This window comes from Phoenix dactylifera, chromosome 13, assembly GCF_009389715.1.
Source record: "Phoenix dactylifera cultivar Barhee BC4 chromosome 13, palm_55x_up_171113_PBpolish2nd_filt_p, whole genome shotgun sequence".
Classification (NCBI taxonomy): domain Eukaryota; kingdom Viridiplantae; phylum Streptophyta; class Magnoliopsida; order Arecales; family Arecaceae; genus Phoenix; species Phoenix dactylifera.
In genome coordinates this window covers 4,968,737-4,994,948 of record NC_052404.1, presented here as the reverse complement: position 1 = coordinate 4,994,948, position 26,212 = coordinate 4,968,737, and the positions used below count along the sequence as shown (strand labels likewise).

The 26,212-nt window shown below is 37.3% G+C and overlaps 3 protein-coding genes across 3 annotated transcripts; 2 read left to right on the top strand and 1 right to left on the bottom strand.

The window, feature by feature from the left end:
* The first annotated feature begins 939 nt into the window (after positions 1-939).
* Positions 940-10,913, top strand: LOC103713863 (probable serine incorporator). The gene is made up of 6 exons (XM_008800912.4): positions 940-1,247; positions 4,375-4,614; positions 8,260-8,371; positions 8,464-8,638; positions 9,759-9,999; positions 10,261-10,913. Exons 1-6 carry the CDS (start codon positions 1,064-1,066, stop codon positions 10,557-10,559), a joined length of 1,251 nt encoding a protein of 416 aa, XP_008799134.2. The 5' UTR covers positions 940-1,063; the 3' UTR covers positions 10,560-10,913.
* LOC103713862 (isoamylase 2, chloroplastic) lies at positions 1,254-4,203 on the top strand. The gene has a single exon (XM_008800911.4). The coding sequence runs from the start codon at positions 1,453-1,455 to the stop codon at positions 4,015-4,017; it is 2,565 nt and encodes an 854-aa protein (XP_008799133.2). The 5' UTR covers positions 1,254-1,452; the 3' UTR covers positions 4,018-4,203.
* Positions 10,914-12,020: 1,107 nt separating the features above from the next.
* LOC103713861 (protein PALE CRESS, chloroplastic) lies at positions 12,021-24,410 on the bottom strand. The gene is made up of 7 exons (XM_039132836.1): positions 24,159-24,410; positions 23,985-24,064; positions 20,854-21,048; positions 17,482-17,568; positions 15,974-16,024; positions 15,609-15,788; positions 12,021-12,643 (listed from the first exon to the last, which is right to left on the bottom strand). Exons 1-7 carry the CDS (start codon positions 24,292-24,294, stop codon positions 12,407-12,409), a joined length of 966 nt encoding a protein of 321 aa, XP_038988764.1. The 5' UTR covers positions 24,295-24,410; the 3' UTR covers positions 12,021-12,406.
* Between the last annotated feature and the right edge of the window lie 1,802 nt (positions 24,411-26,212).

Genomic DNA, 26,212 nt, shown 5'->3' with positions numbered 1-26,212 from the left:
TGATACATCGTACTGTACCAAATTTGATCGTAATATTGGCACGTAATACGAAAAGCAGCTCCATAGTGTACTTAGACAATGATAGCATGGCACATGTACAAAATGGATGGTGTATCTCAAGCAATTTGATTTTGGTTGGATTCAGCATCATTACTTAAATTCTAATTTCATAAGCTTGGAGAACCTACCGGAATCAGTTCTTGTTCATCCTTTATCCCAATCCACGTGGGGGGCGCAGAGCCGCGTGCGATTTTGGAACCAATTGATCCACCATTCCCAACGACCCGTCCCACGGGCTCCACGCTCTTGTATAACCGGGTTCGCGACCCAAACTCGGATTCCATTGCTCTCTTATTCTCGTTATTTACACTCATTCTTAATATATTTTATTATATCATCAAAAATATTTTATTGCATAAAATTAATATATTATAATACTATAATTATTTTGCAATTTTTAGATAATTAAAAAATGATCTCAAATATGATACACGATGCTGCAATTCTCACCGTATAAAATGTACGGTAAAATACTGATTCAATGTCGGGCGCATGGTGTGGTATGAAAGATTTATTAATGTATTGAAACAATTTCATACCATACTGAGACAATGATAGTTTGAAATTGATGGTGTATTTTGATCTAAAGCAATTTGATTTTGGTTGGATTCACTTAATTTAAAGTCAGCATCATTGCTTAAATTCTAATTCCAGAAGCTGAGAGAACCTATCGGAATCAGTTCTTGCTCTTTAGCGAAAAAAAAAACAAAATCAGTTCTTGTTCGTCCTTTGTCCCAGTCCACGTGGGGGATCGAAGCCGCGTGCGATTCTGTGACCAATTGATCCACCATTCTCAACGACCCGTCCCACGTGCTCCACGCTCGTGTATAACCGGGTTCGCGACCCAAACTCGGATTCCACCGCTCTTTTCTCCAGCTGTCGTTATTTCCTGGATCTCTCTGTGGTCGAGGAGCAGAGAGAGAGAAAAAAAAGTAGGAAGCGGACAGCGCCGTGAAAGAACGGAGATAGAGAGAAGAAAGGCGTGAAGTGAAGTGAAGAGGGGATGTGGGCGGCGTCGTGCCTGGCATCCTGCTGCGCGAGCTGCACCTGCGGCCTCTGCACCTCCGTCGCGTCCTCCATGTCCCGCCGCTCCGCCCGCCTCGCCTACTGTGGCCTCTTCGCCCTCTCCCTCATCCTTGCCTGGATCCTCCGCGAGGTCGCCGCCCCCCTCCTCGAAAAAATCCCATGTAAGAAGCCCTTCCCCTTCCCCTTCCTCCTCCTTCTCCTCCTCCTCCTCTAAATTTACTACTCCCCTTCCCTACTCTCTTCCTTCAAAACCCCATACCTTCTTTCTTTCCTCCAAGATCTCGATAAATCTCTTCGATCTGCTCTTTGTTCCTCCCGAATTTGGAGTGATTTTACACCGTTTCCCAATCGCAATCGTATTCATTCATGATGGCATCTACTCTTTCGATGCTGATGATGAAACCGGCTGCACGCGTTGCGGACCGCGGCATCGCGGAGCTGATTCCTTCAGTCCAAAAAAGATGCAGATATAGTGGAAAAGTTCCCATGAGTTTGCATACTTCTCGTAGTTCTCATGAGTTAATAGTCTGTGCGATGTCGCAGAGTTCTGTCGAACAGCTAGCTCCTGATTTGGGAGTGAGTGATTCCACTCAAGAGTTGCAGAAGCCGTTTTCTTATATGTTTAGGACTGAAATCGGCGGGCTCGTGAAGGTATTGGTGGGGACGAAGAGTATGAGGTATGCTGTTCGTGTTGAAGTTTCGTCCTTGCCTCGGGCTGTTGGTGAGGATGGGTTGGTTATGAATTGGGGTATATTCAGGTCGGATTCTTCTCAATTGTTAGTTCAGGATTCGCAGGTGGCGTTTGTCCGGAACTCGTTAGGAGGATATATGGTGGAGTTGGAGTTTGATTCTGCTCGGATCCCATTCTATCTATCGTTTTTAGTGTCCTCGCCGGCGTCCGTCTCCGACATAAGAACTCATAGGAAGACAAAATTTTGTGTTCCTGTTGGTTTGGGTCCTGGATGGCCTATGCCCTTGGGTGTTTCTATTTCTGATGATGGAGCCGTCAATTTTTCTCTATTCTCGAGGAATGCGGAGGGTGTTGTTCTGTGTCTGTTTGATGGGAAAACAAGGGAACCATCATTAGAAATGGATTTGGATCCATATGTTAATCGCACGGGCGATATATGGCATGTTTCTATGGAGAGTATGGGGAACTTTGTCAGCTATGGATATCGCTGCAAGGGATCGGGGCTTTGGGATAAGGAGGACAGATTTCATGCGCATCATGTCTTGTTGGATCCATATGCCAAGGTGCTTGGAGATTTCGTTCCGGATCGAGGTGAATCGGTGTCCTTAGCGAAGTGTCTTGGCTCTCTAGGCTTTGAGCATAGCTTTGATTGGAGTGGTGATGTCCATCCACGGCTGCCGATGGAGAAACTTGTTGTTTATCGACTGAACGTGGGGCAGTTTACAAAGAACAAGACCAGCGGCCTGCCTGAAAACGTTTCTGGGACTTTTGCTGGTCTGATTGAGAAAGTAGAACATTTCAGAACTCTTGGTGTTAACGCAGTTTTGTTAGAGCCAATATTTTCCTTTGATGAGCATAAAGGCCCCTACTTTCCATATCATTTCTTTTCACCGATGCACTCATATGGGCATGCATCTGATGGTGTTTCAGCTATTAATTCAATGAAAGAGATGGTTAAGATGCTGCATGCCCATGGCATAGAGGTTCTTTTGGAGGTTGCTTTCACTCAGACGGGTGTGGAGGGGGATGCAGCCTGTCAGACAATATCATTTCGGGGAATTGATAATTCATCTTATTATATTGTTGACGGGGACTTGGGGTCTGGGGCCTATAATGTATTGAAATGTAGTAATCCTGTTGTTCAGCAACTGATTTTGGACAGCCTCCGGCATTGGGTAGTAGAATTTCACGTTGATGGCTTTTGCTTTATTAATTCTTCGTTTCTGGCTCGAGGCCTAAATGGTGATTATTTATCTCGTCCCCCTTTAGTTGAAGCTATAGCATTTGATCCAATACTATCCAAGACAAAGATCATTGCGGACTGCTGGTCCCCACTTGACAATTCGTACATGGAAATCCAATTTCCTCATTGGAAAAGGTGGGCAGAAATGAACACAAGGTTTTGCAGTGATGTAAGGAACTTTTTGAGGGGTGAAGGACTACTCAGAGACCTTGCTACCCGACTTTGTGGCAGTGGGGATCTCTTCTCTTCCAGGGGTCCAGCATTCTCTTTCAACTATATTACAAAGAACTTTGGACTAACTCTTGTTGATTTGGTCAGCTTCAGTAATGGTGACCTGGCTTCAGAATTAAGTTGGAATTGTGGTGAAGAAGGTTCCACAAACAATAATACTGTGCTTGATATCCGGCTTAAACAGATACGCAATTTTTTGTTTGTCCTGTTTGTTTCACTTGGCGTTCCTGTTCTTAATATGGGAGATGAGTGTGGCTACTCAACAGGTGGTTCACCATCTTACATTGGCAGGCAGCCTATTGGCTGGAATGGCCTACAAACAGTCTTTGGCAGGCAAATTACCCAATTCATTGCATTTATGAGTTCACTTAGAATGCGTAGAGGAGATATTTTTCAGAGAAGGAACTTTCTGGAATTAGAAAATATTGACTGGCATGGAAGCAGTCAATCGCGGCCAAATTGGGGAAAGCCATCATGCAAGTTCCTTGCCATGACATTGAGGGCAGAGATGGATGACAAGCTGTCAAATTCAGATGATGGTGACTTGTTCATTTCTTTCAATGCTAGTGCCCATCCGGAGAGCACTGTCTTGCCTGAACAGTCAGAAGGAGTTGTTTGGCTTCGGTTGGTTGATACTTCCCTTCCATTTCCGGGATTCTTTTCAAGTGATTCTGATCCCAGTGTTCATCAGGCTGCAGGATTATCATCCTATGAACTGAAACCGCACAGCTGTGTCTTATTTGAAGCAAAAAGGAGCACCCACTGAACTGGAGCACTAGTGCAGCTGCTCTTATGTCTGATTTTCTACTAAGTGGCAGAATTTTGTTGATATTTCTATTCTCCTTGTCTCATCAAATAAGCATCCTTGTATCCTAATTTAGGAATTTGATTATAATAATATTTTGCATATCTTGTAATATGACCAGAAAGTTTGTGTTCATTATTTTTCTGATTTTGTTTGTAATGTGTGTTAATATAGTCTCGTATGCCAAAAGAATGGCTCATTTTAATTTGTCGCTCATGTTCCCATAGGGTAGTCACTGGACTAGTTGGCGCTATTATCATGTTTATGCTTCAACAGGGATTTTACTTGATTAGTTACTTGGACCATTCTTCTTTGCAGGGATAAATACTTTCTCCCACACACCATCAAAAGAATGGTTTCAAACCGATGCAGTCCTCCGTGTCAGTTTAGGAAATTTCTTGTTTTTCGCGATATTTGCCCTGATGATGATCGGTGTCAAGGACCAGAATGACAAACGATATTCATGGCATCATGGTGGATGGATTGCCAAAATTGTCGTTTGGGCGGTGCTCATTATCCTTATGTTCTTCCTCCCAAATATAGTCATTACAATCTACGGTGAGTTGCTTTTAGTTTAGAAAATTAGGCATTAATAGAAACTAAACGGCCTCAATTAATTGTTCTATTTATTAAACATGTCTATTTCTTGATTTTATCACTAAATTTCTATTGTCATGTTCTCATCATTGTTTCCATTTTTAGGGAACATTGCTAAATGTCAACATTCTATCTATGTCCAAATGTCAATGTACCATCTTTGTCCTTACCTTGTTATGATTATCTTCTGTATAACTAGTGTGGGTACATAACTTAGTGCCTATTTTTTCTTTCTTTACTTTTCTTTATCTTTTGCCAGCAATAATAGCTATAATATTTCTTCACATTCTGTTTATTCTGTCTGGTCAGCACATATTGCAGCCAAATAATTGTGGAATTAGAAGATTTGATATTTTTGGATTAATCTATTGACCTTGATTTCTTTGATTTTCTTTTATCTCAAGCAACCTTGAGGATAAAGTTTCTCTATGGTTGTAAAGAACAAGGAGAAAGGGACAAAAGGAGAGAAAATGCCTGTCTTAGATTATCATGCTTTTTTTTTATTAATTTCAAGCTAGCTTTTAAAAATGGTGCTTAAAGAAGTGGAGTATTAAAATGGCCTGCTTCATTGAGTGAAACAAAACAATCACTAGATTAGATGATATTCATTATGTGACTTAAATGACAAATTTGATAGAGGAACATCTTTTACTTAAATCAAAATCAACCATAAGAGACTTCTTAATGAGTTTGATATCGAATAAATTGCATAAATAAAATAATAAGTGAACTAAAATAGCAAAGTTTCAAATTCTTCTTATTGTTGGGTTTCTAAGTTTAAACTAAAAAAAAAAAAAAAATCATGAATGTGGAAATGCCATTTTCCATCACCACTTTGTTATTGTTAAGTTATCTTAAATTTATTCCTTTCTCTTTCGTACTTTATACATTTAATTGTTTGACATGTGTCCCCACCTAACTCATCTCTTTCCCCTTCTTGCCCCCCAACTCCTCAGCTGCAATTTGAAATCATTCTGATATACAACGATGCATCATGGGGAAAATCTCAAAGTCTGGAACATTTTGACTGATTCATTTGCCCATGACACCTACTAACAAACCTCTTTGCCGTTACTAGGAAACCATCAAGGCTTACACCTCTCTTCCCATGACAACCAAAATTCTACCACTCTACCCATTATAGCACCCTAATCACCTTATATGTCTCACCTACTCACTCTCTTCTCTGTCCATAACTAACCTCAAACTTCTCTCCACAATGTTTGCAATGGCTACATTTATTACCAGTGTTACCTAGACACTTTGCAGGGACAAATATAATATATCCGAAAGTGTCTAAGTGCCTTCAAGTGTCAAATATCCGAAAGTCTAGGCACACGAACATGACATATAATATATATAATTTATCACTTACATACGTGTATGTGGTTGTGTTTTAGTGCTTATTCCAAAAAAAGAAGAGAGAGAAACTTAGAACTATAGATGCTATCTAACAAGTAAATTAATGGAATAGCTATGAATTTTCAATTAGTTTAATTTGTTCGCTAGGCTTATTTAAAGTTATTTAAGATTTTGTGAGATCCTTAAATTGATAATTAACCATGATACTTTGATATTTAAGACATAATTATATTTTGCTTAAAGTATATGTAAATTATGAAAACTTTGGATTAAAACATAGTGACACTTTACTTAAGATATTTTACTTGGAGTGTCCACAAAACCTTAATGATACTTTGCTCTAAGTGTCCAATACAAACTAAGAATCCCTTGGCTGATATTCTAGAACCAAAGTGCCTAGTGTTGGGCACTTTCTGTTGACATCCGTAAGACACTTCAAAGTAGAGTGTCCAACCTTGTCATATCATGGCATGCCATGTCCAAGTATCCAAAAGTATCATCACTTACGAACAAATTAAATATGGAGTGTCCACTAGCTTTATTCTCGTTTTAGGAACACGATGCTTGTTCAAGTGAATGAGCTACAAGTTTTAATATCTAGTTGCTTGCCAAGATTTTTTCTTCTCCTTTCACCCTCCCCCCGCCCCTAAAAAAAAGAAAAACCACACACACAAAAGCCATCTGAATTTGAGTTAGCCCACATGCTCTATCTTCGCTCTTGATGGTAACCCTGTAGCTGCCCATTCCACTCACTGTTCCGCCCTTGCATTTGAATTTGAGCTTGCCCATGATCCATGATGTCACCTTTATATTGAGAAGAATGTGTCGCTGTTGCCTTTATCTCTCACACCCCTATTTGAAAGTTTCTGCATTAGTGTTAAGGGAGGAAGCTTGGTGCTACTTAGGGATGGAAATAGGGTAGGTTGGGTTGGGTTGGAGGTCATCCGAGGCTGAACCTAAGACCTTGAGACATCTACTGAGAACCTGACCCAACCCAACCCTTAACCCAAGCTTCTCAACCCAAACCAAACCTAACCTCAATTTTTTGAGCTCAAGTTCAAGATCAGGTTGCATTAAGTTTTGTCGGGTTGGGTTGGGTTGGTTAGATCAGTTTAGCCAAATCACCTATAGATGCTCCCAAGCCATATGAATAATATCTAAAAGAAAGCCAAAATGAACTAGGGAGGCCATGTGTGAGTATAATGTGGATCTGAATTTCAAACAGTTAAACCAACACTTGTGAGATCTTGGAAAATAAAGATGCATCCAATATATGTATATTATATATATATATATATATATATATATATATATATATATATATATATATATATATATATATATGTATATATGGGTTTGAGTTCGGGTTGGGTTGGTTTAATATCTCAGCCCAAATCCAACCTAAATTTGAGTAGGGTCAAGAATTTCAACCCAGGTCCAACTCGGCCATGCCAAACCCACCCAAGCCTAGTCCACTTTTGCATTGGGCTCAGGATGGGTTTGTGTTGACCAACCCATTACCACCTCTAGTGCTACTTCATCAGTTATAGGAATGGGAGTGTCCATTTTTTAACGTTAGGCAAAGGAAGCCGGTTGGCTTAATCATCAATATTAGATTTGATTTTACATCAGCATGGCAAGTGGACACCTAGTGGCTATACTAATGTCAATTTTAGAATGAAGGGTTCATGATTAAAATTCAATGCTACCAAAAACCTAAAATCAACATAGGGCAGGACGACTATGCTGGCATAAAAGCTTGTCATAAATATAGTTCTTTTAGCTGCTATGTGCGTCATGAGGTGACTACCACCTAATTATCGACAATCCCCATTCACCGTTGTATCCGGAGAGGGACTGACCATCTGATTCCAAGATGAAACATGTATCTCCAACTAGATGCAAAGGCTGATCTATGCACAGCTGGATGACCCTTCTATAAAACTTGGCTAATTTGCCAAAGTATGGTGTGCCCATGGATGTGCACTAGCTTTATATTGGCTAAGGATACTAATTGCCAGGTAATAGAAGTACTAAGATAATTATTAACGCAATATGACTTATCAGGCACCCAACATGCCCCAGCCATGTGACTGAATATTCTGACAAATCTTGTTAAGCTTTATTTAATAAGTTTAATTCTTGAGACTATTGCTTGTATGATGCTGGCAATTTGAGGCTCCGAATTTTGATGTCCTATAACACTCTAATGTGCATTCTTCTTGGGAATTTGGTCTACTGCAGAAACCCTATCAAAATTTGGCTCTGGGTTCTTTCTTTTAGTTCAAGTGATCTTATTGCTAGACTTCACGTACACATGGAATGATGCATGGGTTGAAAAAGATGAGCAGAAATGGTTAGTTAATCTACTGAATTATTTTTTAAAAAAGAGACTTTTTGGAATTGAATATCACCGTCATTTCATTTCTTGGCATCTTAATGTTGCAGGTACATTGCTTTACTGTCGGTGTCAGTGGTATGCTACCTTGCTACATACTCTTTCTCAGGAGTGCTCTTCATGTGGTTCAATCCCTCAGGCCATGACTGCGGTCTTAATGTTTTCTTCATTGTCATGACCATGATTCTTGCTTTTGTCTTTGCTGTTGTTGCACTACACCCACAGGTAATTGGAATCACTGACATAAGCTTTGACATTTTTCGTTTAAAATTAGCACAAATAAGAATTTATGTTCGTAAATGCAGATTGTATGGATGATTGATAAGTATTTTGTTATTTATTTTTAAAATTCAGAAGCTGGGGAAAGAATTTTTATGATATTAATACTATTTGTAATTATGAAGCACTTAATCAATATTATGGAGGCATACAGAAGTCACTGTAAATCTCTTGATCTTATCTTTCTAGTGTAAACTTTTGAAGTTTTTGGCAAAACTAGTGACCTAAATGTATTTTCAAGTATTCCTAACCACTGTCATTGAAAACATGGCATACAAGAGCTCTTTGGAGTCCATCTTACAACTATTTATCAAGTTTAAGCTCCATTTTTCATCTCAACTTATAAGTGAGTCAAGCTTTGAACTTAGCCAGCTTTCAAAAATTAAACCCCAAGCTACAAATGAGACCTGGCTTTCTTGTATGGCTCACTAGCCATTTTTTATTGCTGCATTTCATATAGGCAATAGAGTTTATTTATAGAACAAAAGAATAGAGGTAAGCACAAAGGTCTAGAAGATTCATTTTCTTGTATATGCTCCAATTTTCTTCTCTTGCATGCATTGATCATGTGTGTATAGCGAGTGCAGTAGCCAAGTTGCGTGTCATACTCTTAGTGGTGGAGATGTCCATAAGAGTTTGCATTAGAATATATGTCTGGAGATGCTGCTTGATAGAAATTATCAAAATTTGTGCAGTATGCCAGCGTCTTGCAAGTATTCATGGATAGATATTGTGAATGCGATGCTTTAAAGTTGAGGCAGATTCTAGAATATTATAACCATTGTTACCACTCTGAAATGCATTAAAGCGGTGTAGTTGGTACAAGAAAAACTGAGGGCAAAGGGAAACCTAATCCAACTGTTATTATAGGGAAGCCCATTTTCTGGTTCTGCTACCTTAACAAAACTATTCACTGCTGATAAAAGCTCCATATGGCCTCTCTCTGTATCATTTTTGGAAAAAGCCTCATTCTCCTTGGTACTTTCTTTTCCTTCAACCTACATTGTCTCAGAAGTTACAAATGATCTCTCTGTTTTTTTGTTTTTTTTGGTGGTGATCCGAACAGGTGAATGGCAGCTTGTTGCCTGCTTCTGTAATCTCAGTTTACTGTGCATATCTGTGCTACAGTGGGCTCTCGAGTGAACCTAGAGATTATGCATGCAATGGTCTCCATAAACATTCCAAACAAGTATCTACAGGCACGCTTGTTCTTGGGTTGCTCACAACAGTTATCTCGGTTGTATATTCTGCTGTTCGGACTGGATCATCCACATCATTTCTGTCACCCCCATCCTCCCCTAAGTCAGGTATTTTATACCATAGATGAACCATTTAACATGTTAATTGTCATGTCAATGTCTTTATTCCAGATATCTTTGATTGTCCTGTGAGTTGAAAGTAGTTCTCTGAATTGCTGAACTTGTTCTATGGTTGTCATTGGATTTGAATATGATAATGTGTCAACAAGTTGCCACTTTATATTGTCCTCTTTAGTGGCCAGTGGTCAAGGATAATTTCTGAAATCCACTTGACTGCTGTTTCGCTCTCTTCACATTCGTGTGTTGTAGGTTCAACAAAGCCACTGCTTGAAGATGGTGAGTTGGAGTCAGGAAAAGATGATAAGAAAGAAGGCGAAGCACGACCTGTCAGCTACTCGTACACATTCTTCCATCTTATATTTGCTCTTGCTAGCATGTATTCAGCTATGGTTCTTACTGGGTGGACCAGCTCCACTTCAGACAGCTCAGAGCTGATTGATGTTGGTTGGACGTCAGTTTGGGTGCGGATCTGCACTGAGTGGGCCACTGCAGCACTCTATATCTGGACCCTTGTAGCTCCTCTGATCCTCCCTGATCGTGAATTTTGATGGATCTCTAGTTTCCTAGATATGCTACAGTGGATGTTGTGCATGGTCAAGATGGTTTTCTTTAGTGTACCAGTCTGGTTAAAACACATTTGCTGTTGATATATACCCTATAAGTATGTGACATATGACATAGTATTGTTAAAATATAGCTAGGGAATACCCAGTAGTGTATGTGCTCTGTAATTATTTCTGTTGATGGAAATCATAGATGTCTTTTGGTGTGATCCTCTGCTTATGAGTCACACTAATATAATGTCTTATATTATTCCCAGTTGCTTCTCACGATTAGTGCCAGAAACAATGAAGTATTCTGAATTCCTTGTTAAGATCATAATATTAAGGATCTGTTCCTTGCTACCATGGATGTGTTCATGGATACCTATGAATTTGTTTCTCAGAAAATATGCTGGTATTTAATATTTTGCTTCCTATATAATTAATTGTTGTGAGGCAAAAAAATAATATACAAGATCTATTGAACAGATTAGTTATGCAGCTGCTTTCCCCATAATTTGTTGGAAAAAAATGTATTCTGGCAAAGGATCTGCCAATCAGCAAGATGAAGAATATGTAAACTTGTGATCTTGTGCTACGCATTCTTCTGGTGGCATTGCGTAACCTATTGTTGGTACGCCATCTGTTGTACTGCAGGCTGAAAGGGCTTATTAACACCAGTCATACATTTAAAAGCTAGTTTGAATTGCCTGCTCTAGCTTAATCTTGTGGCAATTATTAGCCTCAGATAATAGAATTGATGGCTGCATCTCTACTTGCCTCTATTCAAAGTAAGATCAAAGGAGACCAATGCGACTATTAGTTGGCTTCACAGATCGGTTGCTATCGAAACTTATTTTTATTAGATCAGGGGAGTCCCCAGCTAACCACCGAGCCAATTCTCATCACCTAAATAAAGTCCTGTTCGCCAGTATGGCTCTTAGTAATGACCCTGAGGTTACCAGCCTTCAACAATAAAATAAACCAAATGCTCAAGCATCTGTTGCTAATTTCAGCAGTCTTTATGATTGATCAATATTCTCAGTGCAGAAGACGCTCCAAATAGCCAAGTCTGCACCCTCTGTATGTCGAACTTTTGGATATGAATGGATCATCACGTCAGCGTACACTACCATCAACTCATATCTGGATAAATGGCATTGATGTGATCCCTACTAACTGTGAATTTGGAAATTGGTTGTTGCAGTATAGACCATATCAAGACAGATGAAGTTAATCAAATGTCATATCTCGCACTATGGGAAGGCAATCATGCAATGGACTACCAATAGTAGAGCAAATCTTTTAAAGAGTAACAAGATAACTTCAAATACTAATATAGACAACAGCAGCCCAACTGTCCAATCTCCTACTCATGTTATGAAGGCAATAACAAAATAATCTTGCTATCTCTTTGGTTGCCAAAAACATCATGCCTTTGGCTGCTATTGATGTACGAGACCAAGCTTAATGAATTCTCAAGTATGGATTACTCATCATTGTCGAAATTGCCAAGTGGGAGAGAAATTGGGATGCAGCCAGCCATCCAACTGTTTGATAGAATACCATCTAAAGGTGATCAGAATGATTTGTGTATTTCACATGATTGACCTATGGCAACAAGCATATTAATAAAGAACCAGCTGAGTGTGGTATTTAGTTATTTACACTGAAGGATGCGATGGCCACGATTTTTAGCACTTGCTACTGCTGCTTGAATTGTTGGTATCCATAATGGAGAAATGCATGAGCTGGATCTATCTTCTACCTCCATGTTTGCAAGACAAAGCATATGACAAAGACTAGCCCTCTGATGACATATAAAAACAGCTGCCAGGGTTAGATCACAGTTATCACCAATTCAATGAGATTGCCAGCTCTAGAAGAGCCTCTACTTGATGAATGGTCTGCTGCTTCTCCTGCTGCTTCAACCGGGTTGCAACTGATTCAGGATCAAGTCCCTGTGGAGACTGGATGTTGCCTTGTTCTGCTCGGACATCGCACAGCAGCGCATCAACCTCTCTGACAAAATCAACCCTTAGGAGAACATCATCATCATCCATGGGTGGCAACCCAATTCGGCCTTGGTGCTGTTAAAACAGAAACATCAACGATTCAATGCAGTGAATTCTAATAAATTTACCCTGATAAGAATGCAGATTTCAATCAGTAACACTGAATAGACTTGAGTACGTATAGAACATTTCAGTTTTGGTCTCACGAAAAATAGATAAGTACAAGTTGACCAAATCAATACAAGGGAGACCAAGCACTGTTGTGATATAATTTGCGTTATCATGTAAACACTGAAGAGCCACATAAAGGAGGGCAAATACTCAAAGATTTGACAAATTGTTACAAATCGCTGATTTCCTGCCCCAGATACCATTTATTGTTAAGCAATGGCTGACAGAACCAAAAGCAAGAGGCCATATATGAAGGTTAAGGCCTAGTTCAGACTATCACCAGTTGTCAACACTTAAGATCAATTCTAAACAAAATGTAGTATAACTTATTTAGAGCCAAAGAATGGGCTGTGAATGCTCAGGAATGTTTAAACTATCAATAATTGTTGATTTTACATGCTAAGAGCCTGCAATAAATAAGTAATGGCTAACACCACCATATGCAGGAGGTCCTCATGAAGGTCAAGACCCAACTTACAACACTTCCTCTCACCACGCCATCACAAAAGAAACATTTTGCATATGAATTTAACAACTTCTAGGAACAATTTTATCCAATATGTTTTGCAACTGGTAGGAGATACTAGAGTATGTCATTATACATTCAACAGCTAAGAGACTACAAAACTAATAAGTGCACATAACCAGAAACATTCATATTCTCATTGGATGTAATGCAAATTTTTACAAAGTTTTTTAAACTTTCAGTAGAGTATAAAGGAGGGGGAATTGAGTCAATAAGGCTCCACAGAAGCATAATTGAAACAAGTAAATAGGCAAGTATCTGGTTGAAATATGGTATGTTAGTTGAAAGAGTGTTTGTCAGAGTACGTTCCTTAAAGCTATACATCATTCTTGAAATTATCAACTGTTGCCATGGCTATCTCATGATTTTTTTCCTTAGAATTTTCAGAAAAATTTCACAGATTCTGATTGTTCAATTGACTAATGGCTCGGTTTCAGGGTAAATTACAGGATGGACAGTTTTATGTTCCCACTAGAAATCTATGAACTATATGAGAGGCTGAATCATTGCATTCAGATGGTTGCCTTGGTGGTCAATGTCCAGGCACCCGTGATTATCACCTCCCCCACCATTTAATCATAATAAGAACATTTTGACCATAAATAACTGCAAAATGCTTATGAATATACTCTAACCACTCCAACCATTCTATACTTGTCCTTTGGCCTAACAACTTGTATTGGCACTTAGTATGGCCTATAAATGTGCAAACATGCCCTGCATTGAACATCATTAAGAGTGAACTGATCCCCTTACTACAACCTTTTCAACTTGGAGTTATTCACAAGTCCTCACCACCTCAAGAAAAATCAGAACCTAACTAGTTACTAGGTGACCCAACTAACACCCTATGTGGAGACTAGTTACCTGAGCTTAATCAAGCCCCATATCACCATATTAAACCCTATCTGAATAAACATATATCTATAGTCATGAGTTATGCTACTAATTCTACATTCCAAGTGAGTCTGGCATACCCTATCAGACTCAAACACAACAAAACCACAAAACATATCATATGCTTTGTCTCTGCTAGAGACAAAACCTATAACAAGCCACATGTGGGGAGATATTGTCTTGCAATCCTTTCCCCATACATATCTCACTACACAAGCATGCCACCTCAACCACATCAACACTGGATCCTATTCCTGCAAGGGCCTAGGTGTAGGCCTAGGCCTTGAGGGAATCAAGAGATTAACAATGATGTAAGAATCAAATCGATCTATGTGGTTTTGGGGAGATTTCATCCCTCTCTTAAGAAATAACAGTATAGAGGTCAAAGGTTGGGATGAGTCCCAGGTCCTGCTGATCTGTAACTCATCTAGAAATCTGGATAGCATTATCTACAAGGTCATAATCAAAGAAACATAGTATCATACATAGAATAATCAAAATGGTTCAAGTAGTCGTATTGGTCCCTGTATCGGTACCTCACCTATACGATATGGCACGATATTGACATCAGGTATGCCTCTTGCCGCTGAAACAGCAAAGTCACTTACTGAGGGGAATATCGATACCAATGCCCTACCCATACAGGTTCTTTATGGCTGGTATGCACATATTAGCACTGGTATTTCTATCCTTGATCGACATTACTAGTAAACAAAGACAAATGGATAATCATTTCAGTTGTATGCTTGTATCAATAAATATTCAAAAGTTATACAATGATTTGAAAGGTGGATTCCTAGCACTAGAGCATTACAAACTTAGTTATACACCAGAAGTACAAATACTTCATTTGGTTTCCTTTGCATGTTTTTACGCTCTCCAGTGAAGTGGGTTTCATCATAGACACCAGCCTTCTTTAAACATAAAGGACATTGTACCATATAAAGTAGAACGTTGTTAGAGTTGAAGACTGCATGCGCAAAAAGGTAATGCAACAAATACTACAAAGCTAATGTAAAATAGGTGCAAAAAGGTATCGACATAGTAAGCATACAAGGTCATCATGCTTGTAGATAGAATGATCTGATGATTCAAGCATAATGCAAAACTACACCAAGAACAAAGCATCTTGTATGAAGGTGTTGATCATAATCTAATTGCTGGGAACTCATAATAAAAATATATGTCATGCACCAAGAATTATGCTCTAACCTAACTACCAGTATCTTTTATATTCATTGAATATAATAAATTCCACGATAGATTTAACAAATTTTAAGATGAAAAAACGTTCCTGCATTAACAGTTTCTGAAAAAGCTATCCACAATGTAAATGAGTACTTGACTATTTATATGATAATGCTCTTCATTGATTTGGTTACTAATCTACATCAAGCAAATAGGATTCTAAAAGTTGATGTCCAAGTTTATTTAAAAAGGACGTACTTTTTCAATGTCAAACCCAGCAGGAACAAGCATACTGAGAGGGTCTTCTCGAGGAAAGGTGTCTATCATGCACTTTCTACACTTCTTCAGCCACCCCTCATCATCAAATCCATCATGGAGGTTCAAAAGGTCATTGAGCAATCTCATGGCAGGTGTAGATTCCCTCTTCAAAATTTCTGTCTAGAAGTGGTTGATATTTTGACATCCCAGAAACAAGTGTTTGGAGGAGTTAAGATAATCAGAATGCTAAAATATGGACCACAAACACAAGCTTTGTTGATTGGAGTAACGTATTGAAACCTAAAAATGTCACTTAGCTATGGAGGTATCTAACAGGAACATAATCTTTGAATGAAATAACATACCTCTATCCTTCTATATAGGAGATCTAGGCTTCTAATGACATCCTTTTCTTCCTGGTTATGGAAACAAACGAAAAAAAAACACTTGATTAGGTGACATTGTAATTCAGGTGAAACAGAAATGCATTTCCATAAGAGCCAAGATATCATCATGATGAAAAAAAGCAGAAAATTAATAAAATAGTGTTAGGAAAATGAACAGCAGCTGGAAAGAAAGTGTACTAATGGTCTAATCATCTTCTAGATCTATCAAACTATCTATCACCTCCCAGAAGGCTAACATGTGTGTTTTACTCATTCAACAAGAAGTGTTATTATGTCAAACCTCCAAAATGACCTCCATAAAGTAAAGTTGGATGTAATTTTTCCTCAAAAGTTGACTGTAGTTTGAGTGCAGCCTGGATTTGCTCAGCTCCATTCAAGTGTATTTGACCATGCCTACTTGCGAGGTCATTTTTCCATAGGATTTACATGGCTGAGATAAGATAAGCTGGATTTTGGCTGGGTAAAGCTAAATGTACTTACGTAAGTGATCATATAGTGCTTTGTATGTACATGGATATAGGGGTATAATCAAGAACTTTGCAAATAGTATAACAAGATAATGTGGTGGCAACTACCAAAACCCAAACTTAGACACTATATCCAGTTTAACTTGGTCACTGGTGGAAACAGATTCAAACCTGCTGACAGGCATCTTTGCCTGAAGCCACGACATTCTAGATGCAAACTAATTACGGAGAACTAGCCCTTGTGCATTACTAGCATTAGTCTGTAACAAATTTATCAAGTTAAACGACAGAGGTAGCGTAACAACTCAAAACCTCACCCAAAAGGCTAGCTGAAAGGTGTCTTTTTAGGTCTCTTGGCCCTACATAAGCCCCCAAGAACTACCTAGAGCATGGCCGATGTGGGACTAACTATATGCCCGTACGAAACCTCACATACTCTCCCCATTCAAGCCTTGGCACCCTCTCCAAGCTAAGGGTCCAAATCAAGTCAAATCCAATCACAAACACCATGATTAGTCTACAGTCAACCCTAACAGGCTTGGGCTGCATTGTCCCTTAGTCTACATAGGCCATGAGTTGGGTCCGCTCTGATACTATTTATAACAACCTATGACCTCACGTAAGAAAGCAAGATGAAAGGTGTTATTTGGCTTTCTATCCAAGATCTACTCGGTGTATAGTTGATATGGGACTAGACACATGCTCGCACAGGTCCTCACAGGTAGTTTTTAAGAAAATTCTGTACACTGCATTCTCTCGATATTGTTGAACATTGATAGTAGTTTGACCTCCCAAAGTTTAATCCACTGCAAACAGTTGCAGAGAACTAGAAATCAAAACAGGTAAAAAATATACCTTAAGCAATTTTGGAGGCAACAAAAAGAATTAAAAGTTCTGCAATACAACCCAGTCCAAGGATGAAGTATTATAATAATAAGAAGCATTAAAGTAAAAAAGAATCATTCAACAAATAAAGAAACAGAAAAGAGCTGCACATACATCACGTCGAGCAAGATCAAGACGATTCCAAATGACCATTAGAACAAGTTCATTAAGTTCGCCTTTCTCAGCGGCCTCCTCAATTTTCTGCACATAGTAAAGCAAGTTTAATACAGCCATGGAAACAAATTCAGTTTGTTTATATTTTTCACAAAACTCCTAGAATACTACTACAAATGAAAACACAGATAAAGAAGAAATGCTTCATATAAGCTCAGCATCAGAGCATAAACACATCAAGAAAAGGAATACTTGCTGATACTTCCTAAAGCATTGACACTCTGGTTGCCATACTGGTGTCAGAAAAACAGATCGTCCCACTTCTGATCTCAAGATGAGATTGTTCTCCATGTACGGCTGCCTACATTTCACAAAGAATATGATCCTCATGAAACCCACTTGATTATATCTAAAGACCAAAAGATGATACTAGATCTTTTCAGCCATGAAAAGCCTTGCAATGTGAGGATGGAAATTATGGTTCCCTAAGGACATCAAGAAAGAGCAGTTGATCACTCAAACTGATGCAGCTCAATAATGGAGAAAGATAAGGCAGTGGAACAGTGCCAGTAGCAGAACTAGCAGTCTCCATTGCCTCTTTAAAGGATGACAAAGAAACAAGAAGTAGAGCATGCTGAAGTTTAGAGCCATCAAGATGACCCAATAAATCACATTTGACAAGGTGCTTAAACGGTAACAGATAATGAAGGATCATGATAAAAGTGACTAGTCGTGAAGGGAATGAAATTCATGTTTTGAAAGTTCAAAAAAGAAGAGCAAGTTAGCTGTCAAGAGTGAAAGAAAGAGGATAAAGAGGAAAAGACTTAAATAACAAATTAAATGACTCAATGGGCCAGGGCCAAGGTTATAAGAAGACTCTTCAGAGAAAAACCCATAGAAAAAGATCAGACAGAAATATAATGAAGTAACATTAATTAAAGGAAGGAGAAAAAGTAGGAGATGAGGAAGAAGAGGAAGAAGAAGAAGAAGAGAGAAATGCTTCAAAAACTAACAGAAATTCTCAGTGAAGGATTCAGGAGCACTGGAGGATGCAAAGGCGCATCACAAGATTCTTAAAGGAGAGAAGAGATCAAGGATGAACTGAACCCCCAAAATAGTATAACCTTAGCTGGCCAAACCCAAAAAGTCATGACCACGGCCTCAGGAATGCATGTATTCATCCTACCAGTAACTTATCAACAAGACAGAAAGTCTAGAAGGTAGAACTTGAATATGAAGCTTCCAGAAGTTGTTCATTCCATTCTGATTGTCATATGAGCAAGGATAACCAAAATAGCGTGTTCATGTAACATACACTAATCAGTTGTCTTGCCATTTGAATAGCCAGTTTCAGCAATACCATGACAACACAAGGCCAAATTGATTATAAAAATAGCCAGTCTAGCAAAACTATGATAATCCAACACCAGATCGATGATCTATCTTCAAAAGCCAGCTCATGTCCCTACAGTCTAAACCTAATTGATAGGCATGGAAACCCTGAAAAAATTGACAGCTAGATTCTGATTTCAGTATGACAACTATAACTGATGAGCAACATCCCCATTGCCCATCATGCTCTCAAGGTAAGTAATGCTTCCACCAGTCATGATCGCATAATTGTGAGCCAGCTTATGAAGCTCTTGCAGTAATCCTACGCAAATGAATCTTGGCTGATCAGGAGAAAGGTTGACTAATGCTGAAATGCATCACTATGTTTAGGCAACTGCTTGATATATACAACTAACCTAGGTAAAACCCGTTATACACGGATGCAAAGACTATACAAAAGTACATGTAAAACACTTTTGGCATCCAAGATAACATAAAATTGCAAGCCAAGATTTTTTCTGATGGGTCTATGAAAATTTTATGGAAAAATTTTGTTTGACTCCTCAAAGATACATAAAATGAAGAAAATGTAAAATATTTTAAATATAAGCACCAGAATGTCAGTCTATAAGAATAAAGGTGGAGCACAAAATTGCACCAACTAGCATGGCCTTTGAGGCATATCTGGTAACAAACTTCTAAGAAAAAGGGCATTTTATGATGAAATAAACAATTATGTCTCCAAAGCAATCCATTTGGTTCAAGATGTAAAGAAGAGCTAGTTTAAACAAAAACTAGTTGAAATATGTAAAGGATGAGAAAAAACATAAACCTGATTAACATCAATATGGAGAAACGGCGAAAGATGATATGGATGAAAAAGTTTGTGGGTGTTAAGGAAACAGTGTGATCCACAGATATATTAGAATAATAATATGAACGAAAAGCATTGATAAGTATTATAATATTTGTTAAGAGACAAGGTGATTTTCAGTTTGCGGAAAAGTCTACACCAGGGTCCATTTAGTAGAAATTTTCTGGATCAACAATAATTATATTACAAGGGAACTCTTTAATATATATCCATGATGTAAAATTTGTAGAATATATTTGAACCAGAATGTATCACCTGAATAAAAGATAAATTCACAGAAAGATATGGATTTCAATGACCTAGCTTTATGAAGTATAAATGTGGTGTAAAAATGTATGGAGATAACCCCAATAAAGATAACTTACAAAATGTCGCTATTGTTAGTTGATTGTCAGTATACTGACCTTATTATGAGTTTACTATGAAGATAGCATTGTGAACAAGACAGCATCCGGAATTGCAAAAGAACATGTGATAAATTATAGAAAAAGGAAATTATATTACATAATATGAAAAGTGCTCTAAGGAGGTCTCTAATCAACATTGCATCTCCCAAACAATTCAGAAATGAGGCTGGACGCATTAACAGGAGTCAACACTCAGCATATAGATTCCATTGCAGGAGTAGCAGTTGAACAAACATATTAAGTTGCAAAAAGGGCGCCAAAAAATGGCTATTTTATAAGTAAAAATTTAATATACAAAGGACTGCATTAAATATAATGGTATGCAAATTCAAATAATTTCTACCATAGCACACTTATTTATTTGCACTTTGTAGTGTTCATAATACACAAACAAAATGGTACCAATCACCATTCTAAAATATATTTCACATGGCATTATAAATTTGGCCAAATAAATAAGCTTACATCCATCTCTCTATGTCACCACTCTATGCAATTTTTTCTTCGCAACCATTACCATAGCACACTTATTTTGCACTTTGTAGTGTTCATAATACACAAACAAAATGGTACCAATCACCATTCTAAAATATATTTCACATGGCATTATAAATTTGGCCAAATAAATAAGCTTACATCCATCTCTCTATGTCACCACTCTATGCAATTTTTTCGTGGCAACCATTACATCTGTCATCAGCACGGTACTTAAGTACCATGACACATGAAAAAGGGACGGAAAAATGTTCGGGAAATTACCTCTTCAACTTCTTCAGCAGATCTTATAAAACTTGAAACTAATTTCCTTGCTTTGCGAACTTCTTCCTCAGGGTATCCCTTTAAGCGCATGCCTATCTCTCGATATTCATCTATCTTTCTATTCTCCTTTGCTTCCTCCTTCTGGCGATAATCTTCCCACTCCTTAGCTTTCTCTTGCTGGCATGTTTGCCACTCCTAGAATGGACAAAGTCAATGAAGAGCAAAGAAAAGCATGGAAAAACTTATCTCAAATAAAAAAATGAACTAGACATTGTAGTTGATAATTAATTCTAGAGCTAAGAAATCCCAACAAATCATCACTAAGATGAATAATTTTGTCCAAGCTTTTACTCAAGTAAAAGACTAAATTAAACCAAATATGCCCTCTTCCCTTACTTAAGATGATGTAGAAGAAAAAAAAAACTTGAAAGGAAAGATGGGCAGGAATTACATAAATAATGAAGGAGACATTTCCTAGCAAGTTCACAGAGAATTAAGAAAGAAAGAACAAAGAAACATACTTGCAAGAATATAAAGAGATTGCCTTCTGCATTTTAAATATAAAGAGAGGGTAAATCAGGAAAAAAATTACTTTCATCTTAGAAGATATGACATTGGACATGTACAACACATTGGGGCAATTGGAATGGCACGAAAAACAATATTCTTTTAGACTAATTTACGATGTAAAGCAACCAAGGATCACTACACTGCTTTATCTTGTTAAAATTATCACAGTAACTTCTTATCAGAGCATGTATATGACCATGAATAAGCTAATTAATTAATACATGAAATGTTTAGTCATTTGTATAGGGACTAAGAAGCTTAAGTACTTGTGAAATGGAGCTTAATTCGGTCCATTCACAAGGTCCTCTAGCAATGATTTTTAATGGTTCACCACTTTTTATGACTTTATTAACGCAAGGATCGATCTTTGTTATAGTTTTTATGATACAGATTGATAATGCAACTCTATTGTCAATGTGAATGCCTTGAGCCTCAGCCAGTGAGACCCTCTTTTAGAAACACTATTGGTATTATTCTTGCTTTGGTTCTGACTTAAGTAGGGTATAACTTGTGGGCCCCACATCTTCTATACTACACAGCATACACACATCTTTAAGACACAGGACTGCTACAGTTCTCTCTCTCCCCCTCTCTCTCTCCCCCCCCTCTCTCTCTCTCTCTCTCTCCCCCCCCCCTTTTCGAAGAAAGAGTCACGCATCAAAATTCAAGATATATTTATCATTTAAGAAAAACTAGTAGAAATCTTTAATTCTACAGGGAATCATGGCTATCCATGCTTCCTCTTGTGATCATTGCACATGCATAACACTGGTATCTTTATAATGCATGCATATACTATAGTGACCATGCACTATAGTTGGATATACTTGTAAAATAGTCTTATTTGGAACAATTCTATAAGGTGGAGGCCGCATGTGTTTTCCTTTATTAGAATTTTTTCTTTATTTTGAGAATGATACGTTGTAAATGGATTTGAGGCTAAGCACAATAGTCTACAATGATACAGACTTGTCTCATCAATTGAGGTTTGTTCCGGAGCCAACCAAAGACACAGCTCCACCATTACATTGAGAAGCATTGTATGAACAGATATCAATCTGATCTCAACATTTCAACCTAGAGTAGTCAGCGGAGATCAATTGGAGAGAGGAGAGGTGGAAGAATGGTGAGAAAAATATGAAAGGAAAACTGGATAATAACAAAGGCAACAATTAATCTAAGAGTAAAGATAAGTGTATGTTATAAACACCTCAAATAAAAATGGAGCTTGCATGTATAATTAAATCATGGTAGAATTTGTTTCCCCATTTACATTGTTTTGTGCCAACTTGAAAAGATATTGTTTTGTGCCAATTTGACAAGGTATGTTTGGTGCTAACATTCAGGTTTTCCAACAAAGATGCATCTCAGTTTACAATGTTTTAGCCCTGCCTCTTCATATCCTTTGATCAACAACATTGAGTATATGACATCCTCGATGCAGTTAATAGCTTTCTGTTTAACTCTATTAACAAATTGTGATAAAATTTAAGCATTTCACTTGTTGAAATATTTCATGATTCAGTTTAGGAAAACAAATGATCCGTTGATTCTGACTCTTGAGATTTATGCATGTCGAGTGTTCATACAAATGCTGGTGTACTATAACCTTTAACTAACTAATCGCATTTACAATCTTCCTAAGTTTAATTAAGTCAACTTGACAAGTCCTTGAAAATTTCTTTGAACAAAGCTGAAATAAGGTTGGTTGATTCAGTTGAACTCCGTGGAAACCTAAGCAACCATAGACATGCGCAATCATCTATCTAATCTTAAGATCCTACAAAGGAAAGCATCATGGTACATATCGAGTGCATGCTTTTTGAGTAGTGCAATCTCAAACTACTCACCACTCATCATCTCCTGAGAAAGAGATGCTCAAGAAAATAAACAGGTCCCTAAGAAATTCCAGTGCATATATAACATCTATTTTTGTGCACACGAGAGCAACTAGAACAATCTATCACTACTGGAATTACCATGAAAAAAAAAATGAGATTAGAGCTACAAGCACCAAGTGGGAAAAAACTGAACTAAAAAAAAAAGTCATAACTAGAATTCTGTGATCATTCGCATTATCTTTAAACATCGTTCCACTACTCAATGACCATATTGAACCATTTTTCTCATGAAAGCACCTTCCACGATGTCTTTCATGTTCATGTAATGATGTTAGAAAGCATAAAGGAACGAGTCGGGTTTCTGGTGAGCAGCGATCTGAAAGTAAAGCATACAAAACTTGATTGAAGGCTCCCCAAATCACCCAAAGAACTTTATCTCATGCACTATCCAAAATAAAAACTGAAGCAACAAAACAATTAAAAAAATAAAAATGAATTTAATTAAAAGAAAATAATCAATCACCCAGGAAACTTAACAAGCTAACAATCGGCTACAACCTATACGACAAAATGCCCAGCAGAAAAAAAACGAGTGACATTGAAGAGCGGAAGCCCAACTAATCGACAGCACGATTCCAAACATAAGGTTGATCTCGCTCCAGTGCTAAAATTACGGCGAGAGATAGAAATAAAGAGAAGGCAAATTCAGGAGTGACATACATCGTCATAGAATTCTTTCGGCAGCCCGCCGTAGTCCTCGTCATCTTCAACACCGAATTCGTCCTTGCTCTTCTTCACAGCTGCGGGGTTATAAAGAAAACAAGCTCGTTGGCAGAAGAGGAAAGGAGGTGATTTGGCTTTAGAGAGAGAGAGAGAGAGAGAGAGAGCAGGAACCTCGGAGAAGTGGAGGAGACTTGGCTCCGAGAACGGGTTGATATGGGGGAAGTTGGACACGTCGGAGCGTTGGATTCGGCGACGGAGGCCGAAGGTAATTGAAGGGTAGCGGCAGGGCGAAGGCGTTTGCTTGCATTTCTCAGCGGCAGAGGGAGGGAGGGAGGCGAGCGATGAGAGTTGGATGGTAAAACTTTCGGGCTGCGTCCGCTCCCCAAAGCATAACGGTCGCCCTAACGGCTACGAGCCTACGAAAAACATAGGGGGGCGGATGAACTAATAGCAAATACAAAACCATCACCCATAAATTTGGCCTATTTAAGCCGATTTAGGAGCTGTTGGCAATAGTGCTTTTCGAAGTAGAATTTTTTGAAATAAAATTTTTATAAAAACCTATTTACTGTTTGGTAACTATATTTCTAAAGTGTTGTGGTACTTTAACATATATGTGGTAAACAAAATGAGAAAGTACTTTTGTACGACAGAATTACCATAAAAGATATTGTATAGTATTATACAACAGAGCATAATAAAATATAATATATATTAATATATAAATATATGATATAGTATAATATTACTATAATGTAATATAATATTATTATAATATAGTAATATAACATTGTATACTATAGCATAATAATTTAATATAATATTAAATTATTTAACATAACATATCAATATATTATGATATAATATAATAATAAAGATATAAAATATTATAATTATTAACGTACATTAATTTTTCATAATATAATATAATATTAAATTATTTAACATAACATATTAATGTATATGATATAATGTAATATAATATTATATCTATAGTATAATACAATGATAAAGGTATAGAATATTATAATTATTAGCGTAAATTAATTTTTCATAATATAACATAATATTAAATTATTTAACATAACACATTAATATATTATGATATAATATAATAATATATTATATTTATAGTATAATACAATAATAAAGGTATAAAATAATAATAGGAAACAAGAATATCTTTTCTTGCATGGAAGGGAGTCTGATTCACGGCTAGCCGAGCTAGGATTCTTTGTTAGGGTTCCAACAGCTTTTTAGGTTTATAAAGGGACAAAATATGTAATTATTATATTTTATTATGGATATTTTGGTTAAAAAAAAGCTTTCCGACAAAGCTCAAAATAGCTTTTTCAGAAAACTCCAAAATGGAGCTTATCCTAAAAAATCTATTTTTAGCTTTTTGGAAAAGTTAAAACAGCTTTTTGAAATTTTTACCAAGCATTCTTTTTCATCTAAAAGGACTTTTGGATGGCTCGAAAGTACTTTTTGACCCTCCAAAAGCTTCCCAAAACGGAGCCTATTCATAAACTAATCTAATTTGTAAAGCTTGATATCTTTCCATCTCAACCTATCTCACTCAATCTACACTTCTTAACTTTTTTTGCAAGATAAATTAAATAATTAATATTAAAAAATAATTATTTATGCGATAAATATAGAAAAATACCTAAATTCTAAATAAAAAAAGATCATTGTTTTGACCAAGAAAAGTGGGGAAAATCAAAATTTGAAAATAAATACGAGGAAACAACGACCCCAAAAACAAAAACAAAAAAAATGAGGAAATGCCTTTAAACAGAATAAAAATCTAAAATTAAGCATTCAAATTAATCCAGCAAATCCTTGTTGTCCAAAATCTAAAATTTAAAACATTGGACAAAAAAGAAAGGCTCAAAAGAAGATGGATAAACCAAGACTTAGATCTTGAGAAAGCTATTGCTTTCACTGTGGATTGGGCTTTCCCTGCTTTCAATTTCGCAGATAGGCTTATTTGATGGGCAATAAAACATATAAAGAAAACATCAAAAACAAATTTTTTTAATAGTTGAAGAGACATAAAGTAGATTCCGTTTTGATTCGATTCTATCTATATCAATTTGATCAAGAATTTTTGTCCTTCTCATCTTGCTTAAATTTTTTAAGATGGCATCGAGGACCACCCTTTGGTCTTAGTAGCTTGAGATTGCTAGTGCGAAATAGGGAAGAGAATTTTAAATTGATCT